The 15,600-nt window shown below is 23.9% G+C and overlaps 2 protein-coding genes across 15 annotated transcripts in view; one reads left to right on the top strand and one right to left on the bottom strand.

The window, feature by feature from the left end:
* LOC135929441 (GATOR1 complex protein NPRL2-like) overlaps positions 1-6,511 on the bottom strand; it is a 63,376-nt gene extending 56,865 nt beyond the window's left edge. For 6 of the 9 annotated variants that reach the window (XM_065466027.1, XM_065466018.1, XM_065466021.1 and 3 more), the window contains exons 1-7: positions 6,386-6,511; positions 6,254-6,345; positions 6,046-6,214; positions 5,896-6,004; positions 5,711-5,850; positions 5,573-5,670; positions 5,494-5,530 (exon numbers count right to left, since the gene is read on the bottom strand). In XM_065466027.1, coding sequence (XP_065322099.1) covers positions 5,494-5,530; positions 5,573-5,670; positions 5,711-5,850; positions 5,896-6,004; positions 6,046-6,214; positions 6,254-6,345; positions 6,386-6,448 — 708 coding nt within the window. In that variant the 5' untranslated portion in view covers positions 6,449-6,511. Of the gene's footprint in view, positions 1-5,493; positions 5,531-5,572; positions 5,671-5,710; positions 5,851-5,895; positions 6,005-6,045; positions 6,215-6,237; positions 6,346-6,385 lie in introns of those variants that run through there. The other 3 variants (XM_065466020.1, XM_065466019.1, XM_065466022.1) reach the window with 3 other exon arrangements.
* A 1,032-nt stretch (positions 6,512-7,543) lies between these two features.
* On the top strand, positions 7,544-14,420 carry LOC135929298 (zinc finger MYM-type protein 1-like). Of its 6 annotated transcripts, none has more exons than XM_065465815.1 (16): positions 7,544-7,661; positions 7,704-7,788; positions 7,835-9,324; positions 9,368-9,625; positions 9,934-10,017; positions 10,123-10,206; positions 10,363-10,449; positions 10,559-10,642; positions 10,799-10,885; positions 10,995-11,081; positions 11,126-11,376; positions 11,438-12,538; positions 12,578-12,867; positions 12,911-13,061; positions 13,104-13,408; positions 13,451-14,420. In XM_065465815.1, exons 4-16 carry the CDS (start codon positions 9,368-9,370, stop codon positions 13,813-13,815), a joined length of 3,234 nt encoding a protein of 1,077 aa, XP_065321887.1. In that variant the 5' UTR covers positions 7,544-7,661; positions 7,704-7,788; positions 7,835-9,324; the 3' UTR covers positions 13,816-14,420. The 6 variants fall into 6 exon arrangements, with proteins under 6 accessions (XP_065321887.1, XP_065321889.1, XP_065321890.1 ...); XM_065465817.1 differs by having other exon boundaries at positions 7,835-9,320; XM_065465818.1 differs by having other exon boundaries at positions 8,208-9,324.
* The last annotated feature ends 1,180 nt before the right edge of the window (positions 14,421-15,600 follow it).

Raw genomic sequence — 15,600 nt, forward strand, 5'->3', positions numbered from 1 at the left:
ATCAAAAAATATATTTAAAAAAAAAATTAATATTAAATAAATAATAAATTAATCTCAAATAAATAATAAATTAATCTCAAATAAATAATAAATGTATTAATTTGTAAAATAGAATACATTGCCGAAATCTCACATTCATCCTGCCTACAACTACATCATATTGCCGAAAAAATTACGGCAATGTATACATTGCCGGAAAATTCACATTGACGCTAACACATATATATATATAATTTAAACTAATGCAAACGAAGTTAAGTTTTAAAAATAAGACAGAACTTAGTTTATAAATAACACATCAAATTATTAAAAATAAAGCACTTAGTGGTCAGCTCCTGTAAGAATTATTTATATCAGCGTTATTTATATCTATTATTATAGAAAAGCTTTTATTCGTGTTATTGAGCTAAAAAATAATCTTTCCGTCATAAACTTAAAGTAAAATTAATAAATAAATATTTTTTTAAAATGATGAAAATATATGTATTCATTAAACTTTTATAAGGTATGAGCAGATCTAAAATGACGGGTGAATCATAATTTTATCTTCTTTTTAATTGCGGAAGAATAAGAAATTTTCCTATCTTATTAATCTTTTTACATTAACCCCTCCATTCACAGTGAGAGCCAATTTTCTACGAAATATATAAAATTATGATATTTTTGCACTTCACCGCGAATTAAAGCTAACTATTAAGATGGGTAAAACTTGATGGTTATCGGTTTTCAACACACTCGTATTTGAGAGAATTATTTAATAAAATTTGTAATATTATAAATTTTACCAAAAAGATGTCAATATCTCCATAACTGAGAAAAATGCAGGTTTTTTAAGGATTATTATGGTATTTATCAGTAGCAATTATTTATTACCCAAATAAAATAATCTTAAACTTGAATTTTTTTTTCTCTGAATCAAAATTCATTAAAAGGTATCTTTATAAAATATTAATTTGAGGATATTATAATGATATTATCTATATTCTTGTTGCTTTTCCTAATTTTTTAAATCTATCTGGGTATAATTTATAAATTTTATGAGCAATGTTTGGGATAAAAGATCATCATTCATTGAAGGTTTGTTTATAATTTTTATATCATTTATATAGGAAAAAATTTTGCAACCCAAGAGCATATTTAAAAAAAGAAGAGTAGGGGAGACCGGGGTATAATAAAAAATTGAAGTTCTATAAAAAAAAAATATAAGTAAATTTTCAAAGTGTTTAAACGTAATTTTATTCTTTACATATATCTCCACGATAGAAATTAATATTTAGGAAAAAATTCTTTTAGTTTTTTTAATTATGAATAACACTCAAAGTACCTGTTACCGTATAGTGTTGTAAATATTTTTTATATATAAATATTAATCCTAAATAAATAAATGAAAATAAATTGTCAAATATATTAAATTAATTTACTAGGTTCATCTATATTATATATATATCACCCAGAAGAACTTGTCATTTAAATAAATAAGTCAATCATTTTCAGATTGTGAATAGTGACTTTAAACAAACTAGTGGCTGGCTTCTAATGTCCTATAAATATAGTTGGATTTTTCATTCAAATCCCTGCTAAAATACAATCAGGATATCAATTTAAAATTTAAGGATTTCCCTTTCTAACATAATACATGATAATAATTAACTTATTAATTATTTCTAGTATGGAAAATAGATAACATCATTAATAAAAATGTGAGGGTAGAACAATAAGCAGGTGTGACAATCGTATTTAATAACAAATTCAATTCCATTTCCTGGTATTGTGGTACTTATTCACAAAATATGACACATTGTTTATAACAGTTTTTATTGCAGGATTTACAGTTGTTTTATCACAGCTTATTATGAGAGCACAAAATGTAAACACATTTTTTAATATTTTGTTATCATTCAATTCGAACATCATATAAAAAAATAATTAAGAATTTTAATAGGGTAGATCGTGGAGCCTATGAGCTCTAAAAAGCAAACGTCGATAAAATTAACCTGAATTTATTCCACTTATTTACCTTTATGCTACAAATAAAAATAATTCTTAAAAAATTATACCTTTTTAAAGTATTAATTGTTCCGAAAGGATGAGCTATACCAGGAGAAAGATGAGGCTCTCCATGAAGTGCCTTTGAGATGCAAAATATTTATTATTTTTAAATATAAAAATGATAGATATATATTATAACTAGTTTATTGAGAATAATAAGGCCTGATGGAAAATAATTACAAAAAATTAGTGAAATTTATTGGCAATGTAAACAAATAAAGAATGTGAAATTGATAGGATCCATGTGCTCAAAAAGTGCATTTACAACAAAGACCCATAAACATTTTCGATGCAGCTCTCTCTTAAATATTTGTCTTGATGTAGACAATTCAAATCTTGTTGTTTCCTTTAGCTTGATTTATATCTTTTTAGGTTGCATTAAGTTCGTTTTCTTCATAACGGCTAGCAAGGACGGATTTTCATTAAATATATTAATGATTTCATTATTTGTTAGTTGTTTTTTTTCCAATATAATTTCCTACCATATTCAAATCAATAAGCAAATTCATAAATTTTAAATAATAACGCTTAAAAAGCTCATATGAACCTCTGAAAAGTAGCCCTAAACTTGAATATCTTTAAAATAAATTTTATGATAGTTTTTTTTATTCAAATAAGGAATAATTTTATATAGAATAAAGCTTAATCATTTATATAAGACAGTATTATTTTATATAAGACAGTATTATTTTATATAAGACAGTATTATTTTATATAAGACAGTATTATTTTATATAAGACAGTATTATTTTATATAAGACAGTATTATTTTATATAAGACAGTATTATTTTATATAAGACAGTATTATTTTATATAAGACAGTATTATTTTATATAAGACAGTATTATTTTTTATAAGTGCATAAATAAGTTACTTTTCTATTGTGTTGTAAAAATTTTATATTTGATCCGATATTAAAAAAATTATCGTCACATATGCATAATATAGTTATACATATTTGGTTAAAAAATTAACCATTACCAGGAAGAAAACTCCATGGCTAACAAGAACCTCGGGCTAATTAAGATCCCCGGTCTCCCCTACCCCTATTTTCATCGTTCTTTCGAAAAAATTCTCATTCAAAAAGAATTTTTTTTTTTTTAAAAATTTAGATTAAGTTTATAATTTATTCATAAAAACAATTCTAAATTTATTTGCTTAAAAAATTGTGCATCAATCGTAATGCAAAATTTAATTTATAGCTAAATTAATATTACATATGAAAAAAATTTACATATTGATGTTAAATAATTAATGGGTGTCATAATTAGGCAAGGATTTATATATTCCTTTATATGAGAAAAATATCCTTCACAATCATCAACTGATATCTATAGATTTAAAAGGGGAAAAATTAATGCAATAATTTCATCAAAATGTTAAATTATAATATATACTTTCCAAGTTCCAAGTAATTATGTACATGCGACTTGCATTTTTTTAACAATATTTTCCATATAAATGAATATATTTCTTTTTAGTGTTTTCAAAATGACATAATGATGGTTATTAGAAATAAAATAATTAAAGTCATTCTTAACCTCCTTCATTAAAAAATTTGATTCCATATTTCCAAATCTTAAAAAGCAAAATTATCCTGGTACATAAAAAATAAAATATTTGAGTATTCTTATCTATAAAAAAATCACAACTTTTTTTATTTGATAAGTTTATAAATATTCCTTTTTAAAATAGATTATTTCGATATTTAATAATATATTTTTATGAAATACCAATGATGTATAAAATTATATAAATTTATTTTAAAAAATTTTAAATAATTTTATAGATATTCCACTAACTTTTAATAAAAAAATTATAAGTTTAATGTAAAAAATTTTCTTTAATAAATGTTTGTTTTGAATGAGAATTTGTTGAAAGAACAATAAAAATTGAGGCATTTACATTTTATTTTTTTATGATATTTGAATTGAATGATAACAAAATATAAAAAAATTCGTTTATATTTAGTGATTTCATAAGAGTTTAAGTGTGAAAACAATGGTAAACCCTGTATATAAAGGATTCTTAATACTAATGTTTTAGATATATCAAAAAATAGCCTAATTCCAAATTCTATGGGATAAGGAAGTCATAAAAAATATGATGATGAAGAAAACAAAAGTTATTAATCAATTACATTATATATAATTTTACTCCTCATTTATAATTGTTAATAAAACATTAAAATTTGTTTAAAATAATCATTCTTGTTTTTCAAATTAGATTATTTAAATGTTCAGAAGTGCCCATTTCTACTACTCTGGTTTGTTGGTGTGAATTTCCTTTTCCTAGTGGCAATTTAAATATTAAAAACTTAAAATTTATAGAGACAGACCCCTGCAAATTAGATTTTTTTCCACTCAAGTCAACCCAGTCCTAAAAAAATTTCAAGTTCTAGCCCATCTAAATATTTTATTAATTTTTTCAGGTCCAAGCCCATATTTTTTTAAGCCTAAGCCAAAATTTATATTATATAAGCCTGAGCCAGCTTTGATCTTTTTGATTAATACATTACATTTTTATAAAATAGAATATAAAATAAAAGCCTAATTCCTTTGTCCTAATCCTGAAGAAGTTTTAATTATCTTTATAATTATTCTAAGCCCAAAGCTAGGCCAGTCCAATGTTATTTTAGAGCTCAAACTGCTTTTAAAAAATTCATTTATAGACTTTAACTCAGCCTCAATACCCTTACATTTTCTTATAATGGCTATTTGAAATAAATAAGAAACCATTTTATGAAGTAATCTCATGTTTTATTAGTTTTTATTATTTTATAACACATTAATTTGGATGCTCCCTATAAAGTAATAATTTTATAAATAATTAAATAAAAGATTTTTTAAAAAAACATCAAAATAATTTACAAAAATGCATTAAAGAAAAAAAGAAAAATATAAAAAAAACTTACTTAGTGGGAAGTTTATAAGAGTCCAGGCATGATAAATTATATAAATTAAATTATAATTATCTGAAAATCTACCTTCATTAAATTTATATTAGATTTTATATCATATATTTTAATTCAAGATCATTTTATGCCAAATGGCAGAGCCCTTCTATTTTGATAAGCAGATCAATGTAACAAAGACACAGTTAACATTTAACACCCCCCCCCCATCATTTACTTATACTTATGGATATATTAGAAAGTAAAGTAAAGAATATTTTTACTTTTATTAATTCAATGATTTAATTCTAAAAATAAATATTATTAAACCTATGACATATAAAATAAGTGAAATAATGATATAATATAGTTTAAAAAAAATTTAAATCAATGTAAAAATCAGTCTAATCAATTTAATTCTGATCACCAAATATTGCAACAATTAAAAATGTGGATCTAGACCTATTCAGAGTCAAATTTTTAAATAAATTATATAAAAGATATTTTCCTTTTTTAAGTCTATCTAAAAAAATTATGTTATTAAGTATACTTGGAATATAGATAATAATTTAATTATTCCTATGTACCTAAGAAATATAATAATGTAATTAAATTGAGAATCTATTTACATCAAATTTTTTATGCATAAAATAACCAAAGATTTGTCTACATCCGCTTTTTGCGATATTTTTAAAATATGGTTATAACTATTAATATGAAGTAAAATCTAAATAAAACAAATTATTATTTTATATATATATTGATACCTGCTGCATGCTCAAATCAAATTTCATATTATATAGTTTATTATTTTCAATCATTATTGGAACATCATAGTCATTAATTTTGTGAATATTAAATAATCTATTTTCTATGTTAAGTTTTAAATGTATCATTTTTCCATTTCCTTTATTTATATAATCAATTTATGTATAATTAATTACTATCATACCCAATGATAATGAGCACATTCCATACATATTCAATTTAAACCTGATATCTTTTAAAAGAGTAAAGAATAATAATTTATTTTTAGATTCAGATAAATAAGCATCTTCAAGCTGAATTGCAAATAATAAATTATAAAATATTAATTAACAACTTCAAATCGTTTAAGATAATTAGATAGTTTTTTAACAACTTTCTCAAATGGAAATATGTCCATATCTCTTTTAATAATGAAACATACATTAAACATAAACATATTTCTATCATATTTTGAATTTTTTAAGCATAAAGGATGGCCTATTATGTATTTTTTCTCTAGCGCTCTAATTGAATTTAAAATTAAAACTTTATGTAAAAGATACAAAGTAATGGTATGTCCTTGTAGTAGAGGTTTGGTTATTATATAAAAATGATTGTTATCGAATATTGCCTTTGATAAATAATTATTTGGATTCTAAATTTAACTTAATCAACAAATAACTTTAATCTAATACTTGATATACTAATCTAGGCCCTTCCTTAGGGTCAAATATGCTAAAAATTATAGCATCAATCATATTGTAGATTTGGATACACCTTTCTAAAAAGAGACAAACAAACTAAAATGGCGTCTAATATGGCCCGTAGGGCTCATAATAACTTATTATGTTATTAATAAGCTTGAAGCGAGAGAATATAATATTAAATTATAACATAAAACCAATGACATATTTATATGTTATTGCATAAAACTTACATGAAAAATATAAGTTGAATATATGGGATAATTTATACTGACTAAACAATGTATAGGTTAAACCTTTGGTAAACATGATTTATAAGAGGGCAAATAGATAAAGTTCTAAATATTTTCGTAATTTTTGGGACTTTAAAAGACACATTTTAGACATTAAAGGATTATGTATATTTTATTTTATTAAATCACCACAATATTTGGTGGTACTGGACTAGAGTTTTTCTGAAATCATTTAATACCTGTTCTTAAAAAAAAGAGCTGAAAATATTTTTGACAAACCAATATAAAATTAAAATTAGGCCATTATTATAAAATAGTTTTGGATCATTCTTATATCCATATATGTAAATATTATTATTAACAAGAGATGATTTATTCAATAAATAATCCAATTCTAATATCATTATTCTGGATATTAGTTTTGAATCATTCTTATATTAAAAATTTTTTATTCATCCCAAAGATTATACATACCTTCCGTTGTAGATAATCTTCACCTCCTCTGAAATATTATTAGACGTGGAAGTCTATTTAAAAATTACTCTCGAATCTATTTTAAACATCAATCATCACTCTCCTGGATGCAAACAACCTTTCCACCAAAACTAGGAAGTATAGGTATCCAATCCCCCAAATCCTTGAGCATTTCAGCCTTTCTATTTTCTGTTGCTAAATTTCTACACTTGGAGACTTGGATACTAACGACCAGTGTCTACATGGCCGGGGGGGGGTAGGAGACAAATGCCTCCAAAAAATATTGGCATTTTGGGGGGTAGGTATTAATTTTGGGGGGTAGATATTGATTTTTGGGGGGTAGGCATTTGTTTTTGGGGGGTAGGTATTGATTTTTGGAGGGTAATTTTTGACTTGTATTATGATATTTTTAAATCCAATAATCGATATGATTATCGTTGATTTTCTGAAAAATGTCAATTAAAGAAAAGATATCTGTCAATTTATAAATATTATACACTATATTTATTTTTTTAAATTTTTAGAAAATTCATTTACATAATGGGATTTAGATTTTCACAGTATCAATTTTAAATTATCAATATATATTTTTTTATAATAAGGACCTTTTGAATAAAGAATCCCTTTTATGATAAGATAATCCTACTCAATTAACAATATAAAGAAACATTTTTGGATTTTAAAAAGGTAATTTTTTAAGCATATAATTGCATTTTCCTTAATTTGATGATAGATAAATAAATATAATAAAGAATGAAGCTATTTTTATTTAATCTTAATATGTATACTTAATAAGTTATCTGGGTTTTGAACCATGGCAATTATTTTTGCTAATAATTTTTTAAATAATCATTTTCAATGGGGTAAATATTACCACATTTTTGTGAGGCAATCAGGTTGGACCCATAATTGATTTCTATTTATGATAAATGATTCTTTGAGGTAAGTGTAAATTATATACAAAATTATAAGTGAGAGGTGAAAACCATTGTGTGATAAAAAATTTGTTAAAAGAATTGATAAATTTTTTATTTCATTATTAGATAAATTTTATATAACATCAAATTTTCCATAATATATTTGGCCTTTTTTCTAAATATTTATAGAAATCTTGGGAGAATGAACAGATAATCTATTCCTCTCATTTGATTATTGATTTAAGAAAAGATTTCAATTAAATGAATTGACAAAGTGATTCCATATACTGAAATATTGTTTATTTTTGTTAACAATAAATTAAATTTTTGGATATGGCTTGGGAATAATCTTTGAAACCTATGATGTGGTTTGGGTTTGGATTTCCATTAAACATGAACTGGGCCTGAAAATTATTTTTACTTATGACCTAGGCTGGATGAAGAAATCAATGCCAGTGAAGGTCTCTAATTTCAATGATTAAAATATATCATTTCTCAGACTTTATTTGAAGATAAATGAATGGGCAAATCACAAATATGCCTGTTTTCAATTATTTGCAAAATTTATTAGGATTGTTAATTTAAAGAAACTATGATTTCAAAGCATCATACATTTCTAAAAATTGTTGGACACTAAGAAATAAAGAAATCAATTGTGAAGTGTATAATGGAGGAAATATTGATCCATGATTGTTTTGGCATAAATAACAAAAAATATTATATTTTTTGTGACCATGCATTAAGCTTACATATAATATAATAGGAATCTTTTAAGAAAACATTATCAAAAATATAAGTTAATAGCTGATAGTCCATTATGAATGACTGGTAATCAGAATTTTCTTCTTTATTCAATGATGGGTGCATAATAAATTTCCTTTATATGATGATGATTGAATCAGTAAATTTTTCATTATTTTTATAAAATATGTTAATAGAGTGTATATTTATGAATTTTAATTTAAAAACAATAAGGGTCTAGAATATATTTTTTTGATTATAAATTACAAATACAAATGAATAAGAATTTATTTTAAAAGATTTTAATATATTTTTTAGATTAAAAATATAATACAAATGAATAAAAATTTATTGTGCACATATATTAAAATATCTAAATATATATTTCTTTAATATATTTTGTAAAACCACTGGAAAATTTTAAAATTACACCCTCATTTAAACAAATATAAATTTAATTTCTGAATCACACCTCATAAGATAGGAGAATTTTAAGATTCAGCCATCCACCGTCAAATAAAGGATAAAATTATGATTCTCCATCATTCTTGATGGCCATCAGTGAGTAAAAAAATATTATCTAAATATTTATTTCATTTTTATTCTAGATGCCAAGTAACAAAACAATATATAAAGTCAAATGTGACTATATTAATTGTAAAACTTCTAAAATAAGAAGTGACAAAATAAATAACCATTATAAACATAAACATCCTCATGTCAAGTTATCTGATATCAAATTTACAAAGATAGCTATCAAAAAGGATAATAATTGGGTATCCTTAAATAAAGATATTCCATTCAATATCACAAATGGGGTTGAAACCAAGTTACAAAAAAAATCAATAACATCTTACTTCCAAAAAGTAATTTTTTATATATATTATTTTAATTCATGACAATAAATATAAGTAAAAATAACCTTAAATTTTGTGAATTAGTAGAAACCAATTCTTCATCTATAATTTGAGCATAATACTTTTAATTTTTATTAAAGATAAGATTTTTAATATATAGGTACATTTTTATTATGCCCTTTATCAATTTTGAAGGAAATAAATTATAAGAATATTTAAATATTTCAACTTTTGTTAAAAAAAAATTTATATATTATAATTAAGAATAAAATAAGTCATTTGCCTAAAATTTTCACTACTCTTTATTTAATAATTAGCACAAATCTTTTATTGAAGATTCCCAAATTATATTATCTCATACAATGCCCAGTTCCAGTGATCTGCTGATTTTGAATAATGAGGTACTTAATTTAAATAAGATTTGTTTTATAATTTTGAAGGGAATAAATGAGGATATTCAGATATTTTCATGAACAAATTTTAATTAATCTTTATTTAATAATTAGCTCAAATCTTTTACTGAAGATTCCCAAATTATATTATCTCATACAATGCCCAGTTCCAGTGATCTGGTGATTTTGAATGATGAGGTACTTAATTTAAATAAGATTTGTTTGATAATTCTGAAGTGAATAAATTATGAAATATTTTCCACTTTTCTATATCTTAATTAAGAATAAAATTTTTATTAAAATTAAGATTTTCATAAGTAAACAAATTTTAACCACTCTTTATTTAATAATTAGCATGAATCTTTTATTGAAGATTCCCAAATTATATTATCTTCTCATACAATGCCCAGTTCCAGTGATCTGCTGATTTTGAATAATGAGGTACTTAATTTAAATAAGATTTCTTTTATAATTTTGAAGGGAATAAATGAGGATATTCAGATATTTTCATGAATAAACAAATTTTAATTATTCTTTATTTAATAAGTAGCACAAATCTTTTACTGAAGATTCCCAAATTATATTATCTCATACAATGCCCAGTTCCAGTGATCTGGTGATTTTGAATGATGAGGTACTTAATTTAAATAAGATTTGTTTGATAATTCTGAAGTGAATAAATTATGAAATATTTTCCACTTTTCTATATCTTAATTAAGAATAAAATTTTTATTAAAATTAAGATTTTCATAAGTAAACAAATTTTAACCACTCTTTATTTAATAATTAGCATGAATCTTTTATTGAAGATTCCCAAATTATATTATCTTCTCATACAATGCCCAGTTCCAGTGATCTGCTGATTTTGAATAATGAGGTACTTAATTTAAATAAGATTTCTTTTATAATTTTGAAGGGAATAAATGAGGATATTCAGATATTTTCATGAATAAACAAATTTTAATTATTCTTTATTTAATAATTAGCACAAATCTTTTACTGAAGATTCCCAAATTATATTATCTTCTCATACAATGCCCAGTTCCAGTGATCTGCTGATTTTGAATGATGAGGTATTTAATTTAAATAAAACTATACACTCTTTAATAATAATTAGCAAACACACAAAGTTATTGAAAATTCCCCAATTATATCTTTTTTTCATCCAATTATCAATCCCAATGCAAGCCAAAATATTTCAAACATTAAAGGCCCAAATATTATTCAATTATATAAAAAAAAGGAGCCTAATGACCCTTTTCATTTCATATTCTTTAGAATGACAAATATCTTGATTAATTTCATAATTTCCATAGGCCCATGTCAGCCATGTTCAAATATATTTCAATATCCTGTTACTCACAAAAGGTTTTTAAAAAATTTAATTTTTATTAATTTTTACGCATCCATTATTTCTACTTTTAAATAGGAGCATGAATATATCCTATTATAAAAAGGTTAATATTGATGGTTCCCTCAAACCAAGAAATTGGTTATCCTATAGCACCACTTTAGACAAAGTCTTTTGTCTTTATTGTCTTATGTTTGGTGGCCCTAAATCCAATACTTTTTGGACTCAACTTGGAGTAAATAATTGGAAAAATTTTAAGCGTGACTTAGAGAGACATGAGTCATCTTCTATTCATAAGGATTGTGAATACACCAACATGACTTGGCTTGCAAATAAGCGTATTCAAGATCATTTTCTATCAAATAGGCTTGATATAATAATGGAAAATCGTAATATAGTTCATAATATTATTGATGCCATTATATACCTTATAAAATGTAACATAGCCTTTTGGGGCACTAATTCGAATGAAGGTAATTTTATGTGCCTCATAAAATTAATGGCAAAAACGGTTCCAACTTTACGGGCATACATTGATAACAACGAAAAATTGAGGAGAAAAAAATCAGATAAAATTTCAAGACCTTATATAAATTTATTGTCATATGGCCATGTGAAAAAAATTATTGAAGTCATTAAGATAAAAATAATAAAATGTATTATTCAAAAAATTAAAGAGAATTGTGCCTATAGCATCATATTAGATGGAACATATGATGTGTCTAAAAAAGAATGCATTGCTTTACTTGTAAGATATATAGAAGATGATCCGCATCCACATCCTGTAGAAAGGATCATCCATGTTTTTACAACATCAGAAACCACCAGGGAAAATATAAAGAAACATGTTTTTTCTAAGTTCAAAGATCTTGGTCTTCCTCTTGATTATATGGTTGGGCAAAGTATGGATGGTGCAGGGAATATGAGAGGAGTATACAAAGGAATGCAGGCTTTAATATTGAAAGAGGCTCCAAAAGCCATATATATTTGGTGCCATGCACATAGGCTCAATTTAGTAGTTGCTCATGTTTGTGGATGCAAAATAGAAATGAAAAAGGTAATGGGAATATTGGATGAGTTATATAATTTCATGAATGGGGTAAGACGTCAAGGAGTGTTTGTTAAATATCAAATGACAAAGTCTAAAAAATCTCTTAAAAGAATAAAAAATACAACAAGGTAAATATAATATTTTTAATGTAACTTATCTTTTTTTAGAAATTGGTCATCATCTTATAAAGCTGTAGAAATTTTTTTAGATGTTTATGAACATATTATAGCATCATTAAATGAATTAAAAGATTCTAATGACCCAAGCACCTCTTCTATTGCCGATGGATTATTAACAAGAATTAAGGATGAAGATTTCATATTAAGTCTATTTATTTTGAAAGAAATATTGAAATGCACACATGAGGCTTGTATTGAAATGCAGGCAGTTGGTAATGATTTGGCTATGGTAACTAAATTAATACAACACACAAAAAATAAATTACAAAGACTAAGAGGTTAAAATTAGTTACGATTTCTATAAATAATTTTAAAATGTAGCTAATGGGGATAATATTTTTTTAAAATTGCATTCCTTATCTAACAGTTATTTGAAAAAGAATAATGTTACAACGGAATTGCATAATATAAAATCAATATTCAAATTTGATCAAACAGCATTCAATAATTATGTTAAACAAAAAAAAAACAAGTTGAATAAAAAAAGATTTAAAATTATTATTTAGCATTATAGATATAAAAGGGAAATATTTTTCCCTGTGCTTGATACAATCATTAATGATTTAAATGAAAGATTTAATTATGATTGTTTAAATTTTTTATCTCAAATATCTCTTTTTACACCAGCTGGAATTATAGCCAATGATAGAATAGAAGGGTGGCAAATATCTCAAATTTGTCATACTTACCAATTAAATGCTCAAGATATTGCTCGTGAATATAATGATTTTCGATCTTTATATTTGGATTCACAAGCAATCATTTATTGCAAGGATCTTTTGAAAATAAAAAAGAATGATGGGTTATATATTGATGAAAGTAATTTATTGATATTTTATTTAAAATTATATATAATTAAAGGTATTGTAAACGATGAAACCGAGGAAGATATCAATAACGATAACATAATTAATACAAAAAAATGGATAAAATATTCATTTATACTACCATATCGTCTTTTAAATAAATTAAATTCTTATTCTAATTTATATTTATTATATAAATATTTATTGACTCTACCAACTACTTCTTGTTCAGCCGAAAGAGTGATGAGCAAAGTCAAAATAAATAAAACTAGAATGCGGAATAAAATTTCTGACCCCTTTTTAGAAAATTTACTTCTAATATCCAGCGAAATTGATGTTTTTGAAAGATTTAAAATAGACGACATTATAACGCGATTTGCATCTACGTCTAAAAGATTAACTAAATTATTAATAAAATAAGTTATATCTTTTTCACAGCTAATTATATACGCCTTTTTAATAATGTAAATTTAATTTAATAGTTTTTTATATCATTCTAGTCCGGTGCATAATATAATACTATATTCATTTTATTTAAATATTTTATAATAGTTATATTTACATAAATGTTTTTATAATTCCAGTGCAAAATATATTATATTCATTTTATTTTAATATTTTATATAAAACTTATATTTACATAGATGTTTTTATAATTCCAGTGCAACTATATTCATTTTTTTCTCATATTTTATATAAAAGTTATATTTACATAAAAAAATTTATATTTCCAGTGCAAAATATACTCTATTCATTTTATATTTTATATAATAGTTATATTTACATAAATGTTTTTATAATTCTTGTGCAAAATATACTATATTCTTTATTCTAATATTTTATATAAAAGTTATATTTACATAAAAAATTTTTTTATATAATAGTTATATCTATATGAATGTTTTTAATTAATATAAAGGCATTAGTATTTATAGAATCAAGCTATACCTCTTTAAAATTACTCATTTTGTTTTTTTTACTTAATATAAAGGTATTAGTAATTATAGAATCAAGCTATACCTCTTTAAAATTACTCATCTTATATTTTTTTACTAAATTTTTGATATTTTTTTATAGTAATGTAAATATGTTATCTCATTTAATACTATTATATTAATTTTTATGAAAATAAATTGATTATCAATCAAATTATGAAAAGATTGCACTACCTACTTAAATATAAGTTAATTGAAAACGGATAGTAACAATAGTTATCAGTTTGTAAATTTTTTTTTCCAAAGCAGGTCTGAATGTTTGTAAGGGTATAAATAGTGACTTAATATAAGATTTTCTTGATTAAGGCAAATATCGCGGCCGAAGGCCGCGAAATTTTTTTAGGGGGGTAGGGGTAGATTTGGGATGGGGGTTGCCTCCATCAAATTTTCTGCCATGTAGACGCTGGTTTATGCTATCAATTCAATCAACAATATAGTCCTGAAATCCATAAATATTATCTCTACGCTGCAACCCACTGGCCTTAGCTACGAAAATCAGATGGAATGAAATGACGGTAGTCCCTTGGAAACCAGGTTTACTCCTCGCTTGGGATTATACATGCGTAGATCGTTTTGCCAAATCTTTTTCTGCCAACTCCATCATGAAAGCGGTACAAAAATCAATAAATATTGTCACCTTAATTATATTTTGTTCGCTCCTGTAGTCTTAGACTCTGTGGATCATTTAGACCCCAAGCCCTAAAATTATTCAAAACAATAGGAGTAGGACAAAGGCTATGTTTAATCAGAGGCAAAGAATATCTATCGAAATCTGTCGTTCCAACTGCATATTTATACATGGGTAATTAAGCCCCGCCGACCATACCTAAATATGTATCCTTTTTAATATAAAAGCATGGTAATAATTTATTCCAAAATATTCTTCTATATATAGAATTAGTTACAAAATACTAGGTTAATTTCCACTTACACAAACATATTTGACAATTAGAGAATATATTACAGTTAATATTTTAACAAATTTTACTAATCAATGCTCTTGATAATAAATATAGCAACAATTTGCATTTAATTATTTAACGCCATCTATTTATTTTAAATAAAATATTAAAAATTATTCTTCATATTATTTATTCCACAATGTCTTTAGAAGATATTTTCTGATGTCCTTATCATTATTTTATAGTTTTCTGTAAAATATATAATTCGCTATATTGGTAAAAATTACTTGATTGTCATGTCATATGAT

Source organism: Gordionus sp. m RMFG-2023, chromosome 5 (assembly GCF_954871325.1).
Source record: "Gordionus sp. m RMFG-2023 chromosome 5, tfGorSpeb1-WG-v2, whole genome shotgun sequence".
Classification (NCBI taxonomy): Eukaryota; Metazoa; Nematomorpha; class Gordioida; order Chordodea; family Parachordodidae; genus Gordionus; species Gordionus sp. m RMFG-2023.